The 16289-nt window shown below is 38.4% G+C and overlaps 1 protein-coding gene across 1 annotated transcript in view; it reads right to left on the bottom strand.

The window, feature by feature from the left end:
* The window catches only part of cachd1 (cache domain containing 1), a 64509-nt gene extending 56230 nt beyond the window's left edge, over positions 1 to 8279 (bottom strand). The window contains exon 1 of the mRNA XM_079460848.1: positions 7723 to 8279. Coding sequence (XP_079316974.1) covers positions 7723 to 7971 — 249 coding nt within the window. The 5' untranslated portion in view covers positions 7972 to 8279. The remainder of the gene's footprint in view (positions 1 to 7722) is intronic.
* Positions 8280 to 16289: the final 8010 nt, after the last annotated feature.

Raw genomic sequence — 16289 nt, 5'->3', positions numbered from 1 at the left:
GCGAGTAATGATTCAAAACAAACAAACGCTAAAGTTGAAGGGAAAGAAAAATGTATCCCATCCACATATATTTGGTAGACGTTGCCAATTCACAAATGTGGTGTATGTGCAACTCATTCATATGATTTACAACCAATTATATGTCCAAAGGCAACAGGGTGGGGGAGAAGAGTGCGTGCGAGAAAAGAAGAGGGAGATTATTAACATCTGAGTGTGAAGATCTAGGAGGAGCTTGGAGGGAGGTATAATGTGCCACAGATGAAAGGCCATTTGGGTTTGGCCCCCTACTGACAACCTCTGTGCGCGCTCCCTCTGAAGCGCGCGCTTTTCCAACAACATATTACACAGCAAAATTAGCCATTTGTTGCAAAAAACACATTTAATGCATTTTTATTTAGGGAGCAATACAAAGAAATGCCGTGGTTGTTTTATACATTTTCATTTCAGAGCTTGAAATTCATTTTTATAGTCATATCAATTAATTCACTCAGTAAAATGTAGACGAACACACAATGCAGTGTAAATAACAAGTGCCATTGCGTAACAATGCGCCAATTCAATGCATAATTTTAACGACCTGTCTTTAACATTTATACGTGGTTGGTTATATATTTACATAGGCTGTAAGAACAATTAGCTTATAAATAGACCCAAAACACACACTGGCCTATAGTGAAGTAAAAGCTGCGAATGTAGAGGAAATGTGGTAAATGTTTTAAATCGAATATTCAGTTATATATAAAACAATAGTCGAACCTTTAATATATTTAAAAAATAGATATTTATCAAATGTGTGAGATATGATCACACACCAACTAATTGAATAAACTTTTGGACTAGGATATTGTTGAAGATCAAACCGACACAGATGAAGTGAAAATGACGGATCTTTCAAATCTACAATCTTTACAAAGACTTTAGATCTCTCCATTCATACAAGCCTTTAAATACACGAATACTAGAGCGTAGGAACAATAATAACATTGCCATTGCGACGACTGTCAACCATGTTTTTAAAAGTCTGAATAACTTTATATTTTCTTCTACCACTTAAATCGTGCAAATCGAAACGGCAATTGTGCAAATACACGATGTGAACCGGCAGGACGTGCTTCAATGCAACTGCGACTAGCTAACGTTACCGCGGTCAAGCCAGCCGCAGTTCGAAAATACACGGTCAAGCCAGCCGCCGTTTAGATTCATTATGCGCGCATACTTCGTAAACTACGGTACTTTCTAGAAACACCGCTTTAAAAGCTTTATTTAAATGCGGATCGTCTGTGTGTCTCCTCAATATTATACATTGCGTTTTACGTTTAGAATATGTCGTTTTTGTAGTAATTTATGTATTTTTTTCCGAATGTTTGCAATATAATTTCTGTAAGCTAAAGTAGGTCTACTTTATTGCAAAAACAATGTCTCCGTCTAAAACTAGCCTATTATTATAGACCTTTGTCCTGCATATAAAACAGTTTATCCAATTCAATTATTTGTCTAATATCTATACTCCTACGACAATTAACATGATTTTTATTTGTTCAAAACAAGTTTAGTGGTTTTAATACACGATTTCTAATAAGTTTCACAAACGGATGGTCGGATCCTGTAGGGGGCATCCCATACTATATGCACACCATATATGGTCTCATTTTACTGTGGCATTTGGGAGAAATTGTCATTTTTCCACTTTAAATGCCTATAGAAACATGATTTCCAATAAGTTTCACAAACGGATGGTCTCTTCCTGTAGGGGGCATCCCATACTATATGCACACCATATATGGACTCATTCTACTGTAGCATTTGGGAGAAATGGTCATTTTTCCACTTTAAATGCCTATAGAAACATGATTTCTAATAAGTTTCACAAACGGATGGTCGGGTCCTGTAGGGGGCATCCCACACTATATATACACCATATATGGTCTCATTTTACTGTGGCATTTGGGAGAAATTGTCATTTTTCCACTTTAAATGCCTATAGAAACATGATTTCGAATAAGTTTCATAAACGGATGGTCTCTTCCTGTAGGGGGCATCCCATACTATATGCACACCATATATGGACTCATTCTACTGTAGCATTTGGGAGAAATGGTCATTTTTCCACTTTAAATGCCTATAGAAACATGATTTCCAATAAGTTTCACAAACGGATGGTCTCTTCCTCTAGGGGGCATCCCACACTATATATACACCATATATGGACTAATTTTACTGTAGCATATGGGAGAAATTGTCATTTTTCCACCTTAAATGCCTATAGAAACATGATTTCCAATAAGTTTCACAAACGGATGGTCGGATCCTGTAGGGGGCATCCCATACTATATGCACACCATATATGGACTCATTCTACTGTAGCATTTGGGAGAAATGGTCATTTTTCCACTTTAAATGCCTATAGAAACATGATTTCCAATAAGTTTCACAAACGGATGGTCTCTTCCTCTAGGGGGCATCCCACACTATATATACACCATATATGGACTAATTTTACTGTAGCATATGGGAGAAATTGTCATTTTTCCACCTTAAATGCCTATAGAAACATGATTTCCAATAAGTTTCACAAACGGATGGTCGGATCCTGTAGGGGGCATCCCACACTATATGTACACCATATATGGACTCATTTTACTGTAGCATTTCGGAGAAATTGTCATTTTTCCACTTTAAATGCCTATAGAAACATGATTTCCAATAAGTTTCACAAACGGATGGTCGGATCCTGTAGGGGGCATCCCACACTATATATACACCATATATGGACTAATTTTACTGTAGCATATGGGAGAAAATGTCATTTTTCCACTTTAAATGCATATAGAAACATGATTTCCAATAAGTTTCACAAACGGATGGGCGGATCCTGTAGGGGGCATCCCATACTATATGCACACCATATATGGACTCATTCTACTGTAGCATTTTGGAGAAATGGTCATTTTTCCACTTTAAATGCCTATAGAAACATGATTTCCAATAAGTTTCACAAACGGATGGTCTCTTCCTCTAGGGGGCATCCCACACTATATATACACCATATATGGACTAATTTTACTGTAGCATATGGGAGAAATTGTCATTTTTCCACCTTAAATGCCTATAGAAACATGATTTCCAATAAGTTTCACAAACGGATGGTCGGATCCTGTAGGGGGCATCCCACACTATATGTACACCATATATGGACTAATTTTACTGTAGCATATGGGAGAAAATGTCATTTTTCCACTTTAAATGCATATAGAAACATGATTTCCAATAAGTTTCACAAACGGATGGTCGGATCCTGTAGGGGGCATCCCACACTATATGTACACCATATATGGACTCATTTTACTGTAGCATTTCGGAGAAATTGTCATTTTTTCACTTTAAATGCCTATAGAAACATGATTTCCAATAAGTTTCACAAACGGATGGTCTCTTCCTCTAGGGGGCATGCCACACTATATGCACACCATATATGGACTCATTTTACTGTAGCATTTCGGAGAAATTGTCATTTTTCCTCTTTAAATGCCTATAGAAACATGATTTCTAATAAGTTTCACAAACGGATGGTCTCTTCCTCTAGGGGGCATCCCACACTATATACACACCATATATGGACTTATTTTACTGTAGCATATGGGAGAAATTGTCATTTTTCCTCTTTAAATGCCTATAGAAACATGATTTCCAATAAGTTTCACAAACGGATGGTCCTTCCTCTAGGGGGCATCCCACACTATATGCACACCATATATGGACTCATTTTACTGTAGCATTTCGGAGAAATTGTCATTTTTCCTCTTTAAATGCCTATAGAAACATGATTTCTAATAAGTTTCACAAACGGATGGTCTCTTCCTCTAGGGGGCATCCCACACTATATATACACCATATATGGACTAATTTTACTGTAGCATATGGGAGAAATTGTCATTTTCCACCTTAAATGCCTATAGAAACATGATTTCCAATAAGTTTCACAAACGGATGGTCGGATCCTATAGGGGGCATCCCACACTATATATACACCATATATGGACTCATTCTACTGTAGCATTTGGGAGAAAAGGTCATTTTTCCACTTTAAATGCCTATAGAAACATGATTTCCAATAAGTTTCACAAACGGATGGTCGGATCCTGTAGGGGGCATCCCACACTACCTATACAACATATATGGACTCATTTTACTGTAGCATTTCGGAGAAATTGTCATTTTTCCACCTTAAATGCCTATAGAAACATGATTTCCAATAAGTTTCACAAACGGATGTTCGGATCCTGTAGGGGTAATCCCACACTATATATACACCATATATGGACTAATTTTACTGTAGCATTTGGGAGAAATTGTCATTTTTCCACTTTAAATGCCTATAGAAACATGAATTCCAATAAGTTTCTCAAACGGATGGTCGGATCCTGTAGGGGGCATCCCATACTATATGCACACCATATATGGACTAATTTTACTGTAGCATTTGGGAGAAATTGTCATTTTTCCACCTTAAATGCCTATAGAAACATGATTTCTAATAAGTTTCACAAACGGATGGTCGGACTCTGTTGGGGGCATCCCACAGTATATGCACACCATATATGGTCTCATTTTACTGTAGCATTTGAGAGAAATTGTAATTTTTCCACTTTAAATGCCTATAGAAACATGATTTCCAATAAGTTTCACAAACGGATGGTCGGATCCTGTAGGGGGCATCCCACACTATATGCACACCATATATGGACTCATTTCACTGTAGCATTTGGGAGAAATTGCGATTTCCCCAATTTAAATGCCTATAGAAACATGATTTCTAATAAGTTTCACAAACAGATGGTCTCTTCCTGTAGGGGGCATTCCACACTATATGCACAAATAATTATTATTGTGACATTTTTTTTCAGCCCGTAACTAGTCGTAACAAATCGTCTAGCTTATTGAGGAATGGTGAGCTATGACTTTTAAAAGCGATCAGGCGTAGGGAGTATGATAGGAGGGCAAAAACTCGCCCCAAAAATCCCATTGACTTAACTTATTTTACAAGATGTATATCTCTGCATCAGAACATCGTAGAGACATGGGAGTTGGTTAATTTCACTTATACCTCAGAGTTTTATAAATTGTTTAATGCCAAGCCACGCCCATGGCAACCAAACAGCTTAGCTTTGCAACTGTTAGGGCCAATAGCAAAACCTTCATCTTTGCATCAGAACATCGTAGAGACATGGGGGTTGGCTGTTTCACTAGTGGTTTGAATGGTCATCCCCCTAGCCCAACACCAGCATTTTGCCAAATTAGCACCACTTTACAATTTCTTCAGAGAATGTACCTTTCAGTTTATAATTAATGTGTCTATAACTTTTGAAGCAGAAAAATGACAATTTTGGCCATCCGTTTGTGAAACTTATTAGAAATCGTGTTTCTATAGGCATTTAAAGTGGAAAAATGACCATTTCTCCCAAATGTTACAGTAAAATGAGTCCATATATGGTGTGCATATAGTATGGGATGCCCCCTACAGAGTCCGACCATCCGTTTGTGAAACTTATTGGAAATCATGTTTCTATAGGCATTTAAAGTGGAAAAATGACAATTTCTCCCAAATGGCACAGTAAAATAAGTCCATATATGGTGTGCATATAGTGTGGGATGCCCCCTAGAGGAAGAGACCATCCGTTTGTGAAACTTATTGGAAATCATGTTTCTATAGGCATTTAAGGTGGAAAAATGACAATTTCTCCGAAATGCTACAGTAAAATTAGTCCATATATGGTGTGCATATAGTGTGGCATACCCCCTACAGGATCCGACCATCCGTTTGTGAAACTTATTGGAAATCATGTTTCTATAGGCATTTAAAGTGGAAAAATGACAATTTCTCCCAAATGGCACAGTAAAATAAGTCCATATATGGTGTGCATATAGTGTGGGATGCCCCCTAGAGGAAGAGACCATCCGTTTGTGAAACTTATTGGAAATCATATTTCTATAGGCATTTAAGGTGGAAAAATGACAATTTCTCCGAAATGCTACAGTAAAATGAGTCCATATATGTTGTATAGGTAGTGTGGGATGCCCCCTACAGGATCCGACCATCCGTTTGTGAAACTTATTGGAAATCATGTTTCTATAGGCATTTAAAGTGGAAAAATGACAATTTCTCCGAAATGCTACAGTAAAATGAGTCCATATATGGTGTACATATAGTATGGGATGCCCCCTACAGGATCCGACCATCCGTTTGTGAAACTTATTAGAAATCATGTTTCTATAGGCATTTAAAGTGGAAAAATGACAATTTCTCCCAAATGCCACAGTAAAATGAGACCATATATGGTGTGCATATAGTTTGGGATGCCCCCTACAGGATCCGACCATCCGTTTGTGAAACTAATTAGAAATCATGTTTCTATAGGCATTTAAATTGGAAAAATGACAATTTCTCCGAAATGCTACAGTAAAATGAGTCCATATATGGTGTATATATAGTGTGGGATGCCCCCTACAGGATCCGACCATCCGTTTGTGAAACTTATTAGAAATCATGTTTCTATAGGCATTTAAATTGGAAAAATGACAATTTCTCCCAAATGCTACAGTAAAATGAGTCCATATATGGTGTATATATAGTGTGGGATGCCCCCTACAGGATCCGACCATCCGTTTGTGAAACTAATTAGAAATCATGTTTCTATAGGCATTTAAATTGGAAAAATGACAATTTCTCCGAAATGCTACAGTAAAATGAGTCCATATATGGTGTATATATAGTGTGGGATGCCCCCTACAGGATCCGACCATCCGTTTGTGAAACTTATTAGAAATCATGTTTCTATAGGCATTTAAATTGGAAAAATGACAATTTCTCCCAAATGCTACAGTAAAATGAGTCCATATATGGTGTATATATAGTGTGGGATGCCCCCTAGAGGAAGAGACCATCCGTTTGTGAAACTTATAGGAAATCATGTTTCTATAGGCATTTAAATTGGATAAATGACAATTTCTCCCAAATGCTACAGTAAACCATTACCATTAGTTATAAGTCATTATAGTATGAAAGCATGGTTTTTCAAAACGCTATAATACGCTTTCAAAAGCCATTACACAGTTAAACTTGTACAAATTCATGTTACTGTATTAAAATCATGTATTTGCATTTTGTAGCTAATCATTTAGACACTAACAACACATTTACTATAGGATACACATTAAAAAAATAATTTCACAGGAGTAGGCTACAGGTAAAACTATTTTAACCCGTTTTATTTGATGGAAATATCAGTAACAGTAACTGTTAAACAAAAGTTGCAGACGGAGACATTGCTTTCACAACATGCATAAGCAAACATTCTGATAAAAATGTTCTTCAATTACGGAAATTCTAAACGTAAAACGCAATATATAATATTGAGGAGACACACAGACGATCCGCATTTAAATAAAGCTTTAAAAGCGGTGTTTCTAGAAATTACCGTAGTTTACGAAGTATGCGCGCATAATTAATCAAACTGCGGCTGGCTTGACCGTGTATTTTCGAACTGCGGCTGGCTTGACCGCGGTCTAACGTTCACCAAAACAACTCGAACTTCAATTCACACTTCCCGAGTTATTTAAGATCCCCACACCAGAACTAAACACAACGCACAATCGTTAACATGATCCGTTACAGGTTCGCGTAAAAACACAAAGCCGACGTTTCAAAAGGGTGTGTTTTGTTACCTGCATGGTGAGAACACCCAGCTCCTGCGTGGAGAGCTTTTTCATCTGCACTGCCAAAACTTGAGCCTCCTCCAAGATAGAAAACTCACTATCTGCTCCACAAAATCCAACGCAAAGAAACACGAACAGAGCAAACAGGCTCCACTTGGAAACCTTTAAGTTATTCCGGTAGGATCGGTAGAGTCTGCTCCACGCCGCGAGAGAGAATCGAGGTAAAGCCAGCGCTCCTGTCCGCGCACGGCTCGCCATTATGGCTCGATGCGCTCCTGCACTGAATTACCGAAAAACTTCACCGATTACTTCCCAACTTTCCTTTCCACTTCTTAAACTTTCCGAATTCCAGTGATTTCAGTAAGATGCATCAACGCGAAGTTTTAAACGCTCGGTCTTTGGTTAAGAGGGCAACATTAGTTTCTTTAGCTGTTGGCGCTCGGTAAAGTGTGTGTGTATGTGAGCAGGAGCATCACAATAGGAGTGAAAAGCAGGAGGCGCGCTATCCAAACACCGACGTGGATTTACTAGAGCAGCTGGATTGGGATTCACTCCTCGTGGTTGGCGGACTTCCCTTCCGTTTTAGATTCTTACTCTCGAGCCCACCTATGGTGTCATTAAAGAGCAATCCCTGTTTGACCATTTATTTGTCATCTAATATATAATTGCTTTCATAAACAATTGATGAAATAATATTTTAATCAAATATTTAGCAATGATTTTAACTTTTAGATTTTTATCTGATGTTCAAAACTCATAATTATTTAAAACCCTCTTTAGCCGTGTTCTATTATAAATGAATGAACGACTTTGATATATTTTGTTCAAATATTATGAAGATTGTAACGTAATGTCAAAAACGTTTGTGATAAAACTCTCAAACACCTATTAGTTAAAGTTGAAGCACAAGAGAGCATTTTAATTCTCTGTTAAAATAGCAAACATATTATCTAATTTAAGTGGTAAACGCCTATATTAAAAGTAGTGAGGTATGTTTCAGGCGTTACATGTGTATTTGTATGTAAATAAAAGCTGGGGTTGAGGATTGTGGAAAGCAGAACACTGTTATGTCATGGATCTGAAGGTGCCTTTGGATTTGATCAAGAGATAAGATAGTTTGATATCAATAAAATAAAATAGAAAATGCGATTGTAAAAATAAGATTTAATGTAAGCAATCTTTGTTTTTAGTGAGAAGAGTGAGGGTTTAATTCATAAGGTTCCAATACTAGATGTATAGTACATTATTGACAATTTTGCGTTTGTGTGATTTGGAAAATCTGGAAGCATGAGCTGAATTTTACCAATTGATAACATTTCCACCTCATATTTGACACCGCATTGACAGAAAAATCTAAATTAAGATTTTAACAACACTTTAAGAATATCTTCTGAATAGAATGTTAATTTATTTCAATTTCTTCTTGTGTAAAACAAAGCAATCACTGCACAACTGTTTTGATGTGCTCAGTTTACTCTTATCCCATTACCTATGCAGATTTATTATAGTCTTAAGTGAATTGCCCTGAATTAATAACCCCTTAACTGCAATCTACAAAGTCCTTCAACTGAGTCAAATTAAAAGCCGTCCTCTTTAATCTCGACAATTATGTGTCTAAATATGAGTTTTCCCTCAGTTCCCAATGTGAGTAGCAAGCCTTCATTGATTAAATTAGTTGAAGTGCCTGACTGAGATAATGAATGACATTGGCTGAGATGCTTGTAATGTGCTTCTGAGAATATTTTCTCATTTGCCAGACGTGAAATCACATTCAATTTGAATGATATTTCCCAGTTCACTTTCAAAGTGAAACCCTGAGAAAATCAGAAGAGAAGTCTTCATCCAGTCACTTGTCGTGTATCTTTTTCTCCTTCATTTCTGTTCCGAAAACCATCATTGAAAGAAGTAGTTCACCTTCAAAATGAAAATCCTGTAAAGTATTGGAGAAGTATCTTTTTGGTTATTTTGTAAATGTACTGAATATTAAAGATATTAGCAACTAGTATACAGTATGTACTCTTTACTCCACTACATTAGTAAGGACTAATGCAATTACACATAAAAAATGTCATAGCAACAGTTTATTTCTGCTACAGAGGAAGCAATATTGCCATTTACAGGGCATTGAATGTATAACTTCCCTTAATATAAATGCCCTTACTTACTGAATATTGCAACATTGCTTCTTTATGCGAATCCGGGTTCATTTTCAGATGTTTTAAAAGGACATGACTGCAGCTGGCGATGAGGCCAAAACCAGCATGTCCAGTGCAAAAGGCTTTGACTTTTGTCATTTTACTTAACATTATTTTATTTATTTGTTTTACTGAAGAGAACTTTTTGAAGGGTATTGGTTTGCTTATGAGCACTTGAGCTTTACTGAGACGGGTGTTTGTAATAGACCAGTTGCAATTTTGAGGTGTTCAGTTAGATGAAATGGCTCTCCTCACGAATCAACTGTTTCTTGTTTTTCACGGACACGTCTCTTAAGTGTTGAGGACTAGTGCTGCTTTGAGCCTACATTCAGTATGAGTAAAATACTCAAGTCCTGTTAAAATCAGAAACTCTAAGACACAATTCGTTTTGGAATTTGTGACTTGTAACTGGTAATGGAGTTATTTTCACTCCAAGGTACCTTTTACTCAAGTATGGTTTTCAGGTACTATTAACACCTCTGCATCATTTACAAAAATGATTTCAAATGTTGGAAACCGAACAGCAAAGCCCCCCTTTCACTTCTGTCGCAACCAACGCAAGTGAATGGCGGGGGGGCTGTTAACAACATTCTTTAAAATCTCTTATTTTGTGTTCTGTGGAAGAAAGAAAGTCATACAGGTTTAAAATGACAATAGGGTGAGTAAATGTTAACAGAATTTTCACTTTGAAGGTGAACTACTCCTAAAAATATGGAGAGCACAAAAACTGTATTGGTTTAATGTTGCTCCTTTCATAGATCATAAGATATTAACATTCTCATATGTATTATGTTGAGAAGTCAACATCACCTTAGTATACATTTATTTTGAATAAAAAAGCAAAATCCTTAATTTGTCCTTGTAATCTCATTGTCCAGAGAAACATTTGACATTAGATTAGATTAGATGATTAGATTCAACTTTATTGTCATTACACATATACAAGTACAGTGTAACGAAATGTAGTTTAGGTCTAACCAGAAGTGCAATTAGCAAGTGCAGGATATACAGTTAGAATAAATACAGAATACAATATTGATAAAATATTATACAGTTATGAAAATATTTTACAGTAGGTATGTTCTATGAAAATATGACAGTAGGTATGTACTATGAACAATATATACAGATGACTATATACTATGAACATTAACACTATGAACATTAATGTACAGTTGGATATGAGCAGATAATAATTTAGACTAAACAATAGTGCAAGTGATTTAAGTGTGCATAGATTATTGACATTAGCTGTTAAAGTTGCAATGCAATAGGTGAGTTAATGCAGTTGTTGAAGTAACAGTGCAGTGGATGAGTTAATGCGGTTATTAAAGTTACGGCGCAGTATAAGAGTTAATAATAGGTTGCAGTCCAGAAGATGAGTTAATGCAGTTAATTAGGTTACAGTGCAGTAGATTAGTTAATGCAGTTATTGAGGTTACAGTGCAATAGATGAGTAGATGCAGTTAATAGAGTTACAGTGCAGTAGATAAGTTAGTGCAGTTATGAAAGTGGTCCATTAGTGCGAATAAGCAACTTTTAGATGTGCAAGTGAGCAGTATAGAGTGCAAATGATGCTGTGCGTGTGTAAACAGTCCAGTAGAGCAGATAACATGAAGTACTGGTGTGGACAGTTCAGTCATGCATGCAGCACTGTAGTGCAGTGTGAACAATGTTATAGCAGCTTGGAGTTCAAGGTAAGAGAGGTAGTGGAATCAGTGGGGGGCAGAGTTCAATAATGAAACAGCTCTGGGAAAAAAGCTGTTTCTTAGTCTGCTGGTTCTTGTCCGGAGGCACCGGAAGCGCCTACCGGAAGGCAGGAGAGTAAACAGTCTATGAGCGGGGTGAGAGGAGTCCTTGAGAATGCTGCGAGCTCGACGCAGACAGCGTTTCTTCTGGATGTCCTCAATGGGAGAAAGTGTAGTCCCTGTGATGCGCTGGGCTATTTTCACCACCCGCTGCAGTGCCTTGCGCTCAGCAACCGAATAGATCTTGTACCAGACTGTGACACAATTGGTCAGGATGCTCTCTATCGTGTAGCGATAGAAGTTCACCAGGATAGTTGAAGACAGTTGGTTCTTCTTCAGTGTCCTCAGAAAGAAGAGACGCTGGTGAGCCTTCATGACCAGGCATGAGGTGTTGGTGGTCCAGGACAGGTCCTCCGAAATATGAGTCCCCAGGAACTTAAAACTGGAAACACGTTCAACAGCCATCCCATTAATGTGGATGGGGTCGTATGTGCCTCCTTTCGCCTTCCTGAAGTCCACGATGATCTCCTTTGTCTTGGAGGTGTTAAGGAGCAGGTTGTTGTCTGAGCACCATGTGGCCAGGTGCCGGACCTCCTCCCTGTATGCAGTCTCATCGTTGTTGCTGATGAGACCAATCACCGTTGTATCGTCTGCAAACTTGATGAAGGAGTTAGATCCGTTCACAGGCCTGCAGTCGAGTGTGAAAAGGGAGTAGAGAAAGGGGCTCAGTACGCAGCCCTGTGGTACACCAGTGTTGAGGGTGGTGGTGGTGGAGCAGATGTGGCCTAACCTAACAAGCTGAGGCCTGTTCGTCAGGAAGTTCCAATTGCTAGATAATCCAATTGCAGGTAGAGTTGTTAATGCCTAGGTTTCCAAGTTTGACGATTAGCTTGGAAGGGATGACGGTATTGAAAGCAGAGCTGAAGTCTACAAACAACATGCGTGCGTAAGTGTCCTTGTTGTCCAGATGTGTGAGCACAGAGTGCAGCGCCATGGACACTGCATCATCCTTGCTCCTATTGTTGCGATAGGCAAATTGGTATGGGTCCAGTGTGGGTGGTAGGGAGACCTTTACGTGTGCCAGGACCAGCCGCTCAAAGCACTTCATAACAATGGGTGTAAGTGCTACAGGGCGGTAGTCGTTAAGGCATGTCAGGTTCGAATGTTTTGGGATGGGCACAATGGAGGTGGATTTAAGACATGCTGGAACCACTGCTTGGGCGAGGGACAGGTTGAAGATGTCCGTGAAGACCCCAGCAAGCTGCTCCGCACATGCCTTGAGTACACAACCAGGGATGCCGTCTGGGCCAGCAGCCTTGCGCGCGTTGATCCGGCTTAGTGCATTGTGAACATCAGTGGAGTTAAGTGTGATGATTGGGTGGTCAGCAGAGGGTGTGAGCTTGGTAGCGGTTTCCTTATTGTCTCTCTCAAAGCGAGCATAAAAGTCATTAAGCTCGTTCAGGAAGACGGCATCTGTGGCTATGGGGGTGGAGTGTTTGGGTTTGTAGTCACTGATGGCCTGGATGCCCTGCCACATGCGTCGAGGGTCAGAATTAGAAAAATGCTCCTCTAGCTTCAGCTTGTAGCAGTGCTTGGCCTTTTTGATGCCCCTCTTCAGATTTGCCCTAGAAGTACTGTAGGCCTGTGAATCATCCGATCGGAAGGCAGTGTTGCGTGCTTTCAACAGGAGGCGCACTTCCTTGTTCATCCATGGCTTCTGATTAGGGTACGTGGTGATCTGCTTCTGGGTTGTGACACTATCAATGGTGGAACTTATGTAGTCCAATACAGAGGAGGTGTAACTGTGACATATTACCGAGATCTCATTTGTGATTGTAATTCCATCATCTCTGAAACTAAAAATTAGCAATCACTGTCCGTCCTCATTCACATTATACAATTATTCTGTCTTGAGGCAGTGTTCTCTATATTTAAATAATAGTTATGCTGGTGAATTGAATCCACTGGGATGCTGCATCACTGCCTGTATTACCAGACAGGAGCTGGATGGAAGATGAAGAGAAGAAGGGGGTGGAGGGAGAGAGGGTGAGGGGTGCAGCGCTGCTTGATCCACAGCCAGAAGAGATGAAAGGGGCATCACCACAGCCCGCAGTTTCAGCTCCTGCTGCAGCGGATGCCTGCAGAGCACAGGAATCGCAGATGAGCAACATGCTTTGCATTTGGACTGTCTCGTATGAAAATTGTATTGCCAACACAGCAGATAGCAGCGAACGCTATAATACATTTAAAATATATTTACGTGACTTATACTGAAAAGTGTGATGTTATTCTCTAAGTCTGTGCTAGCTAATCATTTTGCCAAGTCTATACCCATGTGCACACCAGCCTGAGTTGTAATTTAGTATGTGGCCAGTGTTAAGCTGAATAACATGCTCAAGTACTGTATTTTTCTAGCTCCATTAAACAGCGAGAGAGATTCCAGTCTCATTAGCAGTAACACAGAGCTGCTGCATAGTGGTCAGAATGTGAGATCGACTTTGATATGTGGATCTATATGCAAGTGTCTGCAAAAAAAACATAAGCCATTTTCCTTATTCTGTGTCATACAGTATATGGTCGAAACATGGATGACTTACAGTAGCATTTACGATTAATATTTCCAGCGGACAAAAGAAGATTGTTTGAAGAATGTTGCTAACTAAGCAGTATCGGCCCCAATTGACTTCTATTGTTTAGACACAAGGTTTCTCAAAACATCTCCTTTTGACTCAGTGGATTATTTTATTTATATAATTCTATTTAATCTGCAGTTCTACAACACACCTGGTTTTAAGCGATAAAAGGAGAGCAAGAACATTCATGATTTCAACAGAAACACTTCTGCACATTCAATGAATTATAAAGGATTTATATTATAAAAGACTAGGAGTAACAAGCACAATTACTCGTATTGTGCTCTCATGTCTGGCTGTGGTTGAGATTCTTAATTTCTGTTTCCTATTCTCTTCTTTTTACTCTCAATTGAAAACAGGACACAAAGAGAAATAAAATGTTCTTTTCGGGTTTCTTCTGCGCATAGTACAGTGGAAGCTCTAGCACCATTACATGAAAGACGACTAACCACTGACTTCTCTTCTCTGGCCCCAAAGGTCACATTCCTTCACTTAACCTTTTGTCCAAACAGTAACTTTATTAGGAACTGCAACGCAATAAATGGCTTAAATTGAATTGTAATATTCTGAAAATGTTAGCTACACAAGCGTTACAAATCAAAACATCTGTTGCATTTTTTAAAGTCACCATGCAATAAAACAGGAAAAGTCTTTAACACAGTGTTGGAGAGATTATTATAGATTATTCACTTGTAATCTTAAAGCAAAAAGCTCCTCTCCCCCTCTCAACAACAACTCTTCACCACATGATGTCAGCTACAAAAAAGAGGTAGGACAATACTGACTGTCCAATGGCCAGCTTTCACTCAGACACACGTCACAATACAGAAAAGAAATCAATCGCAACTTTCTGTTATGGTGACTTTAAATTTACATTAAAGCTATTTTAGCATATGGAATATGCATACATATTATGCGTATAGCACATTGTAATTTTACGTAATTTTATTGTTTTATTTGACAGAAATTTCATGCATTGAAGTGCCATAAAAATGTTACATTAGAGAAATAAACTGCACATTAAAATTTGGGTGAATAGGTTTTTTTGTCTGGTGCCTTAGTTGACGCAATATTAGTTTTTTACGGGATTTGTTTAAAAGTGTATACTGTTAAAAATCTGTAAAATTGAAAAACACGATGTAAAAAAGAGAAAATGCACTGAGAACTTTCCGACAGTATTTTATCCGTTCCGTCTACATTTCCGTTAATGCTGAAACATATGTATAGCAATGCTGTGGAAAAAATGTAAATGCTGGTAAAACAACTGTAAAAATTAATATTAAAAAATCCTCAATATTAATACAGTATATTGTGCCCTATTTAAAAAATATTGCAGCATAGGAATTTTCCTATTGTCATTTTTTACAGCTGTTTAACCCGAACTTTGAATTTGCATTGCATTGGGTTATGTTAAAGGGTTAATGGAATTCCATGTAATGAATACAAAAATACAAATCTGAGATAAAGTTAGAGGCATTTTGCAACATGCATGGCCTAAAGCTAGGTCTAAATAGACATCAACATATCAAAGAGAAACAGAAGTTTGTATTCTTTTAATGTTGTTCTAGAAAGTCCACACTTAACTCAATGATACCGGTCCATCAGGAAGCATGCTACTCCCTCATTTCCAAACCAGTAAGCCAACATACACATATGGATAATAATTTGTGGCTGCGCTCCAACATTTGATGGAAGACAGACCTGAGGGTGAACTGCGAGGGACTGGGGGTGATGCTTAAATGTCTGCAGGCTATTTGACAGCCAATAAGTCCCCCTGTTTCCTAGTCTTGGAGGAGCCACAGGCCTCACGTCAAAGAAGGAACTCTGGGAGTATAGCCACTATCAGTTTTTAATTTGAACCTACCGCAAAGCCAGGCCTGAATAATGAGCAGATGGATGTGATTCCAGTAGACATTATTAAACACTCTCACAGCCTGAGCTCTGAACAGCCGAGGAGAGGGACCAAACCGTTACAGAGAACTTCGCACCCAAAAATAAAT

This window comes from Barbatula barbatula, assembly GCF_947034865.1.
Source record: "Barbatula barbatula genome assembly, chromosome: 7".
NCBI lineage: Eukaryota > Metazoa > Chordata > Actinopteri > Cypriniformes > Nemacheilidae > Barbatula > Barbatula barbatula.
This window is presented reverse-complemented; position numbering and strand designations above follow the sequence as displayed.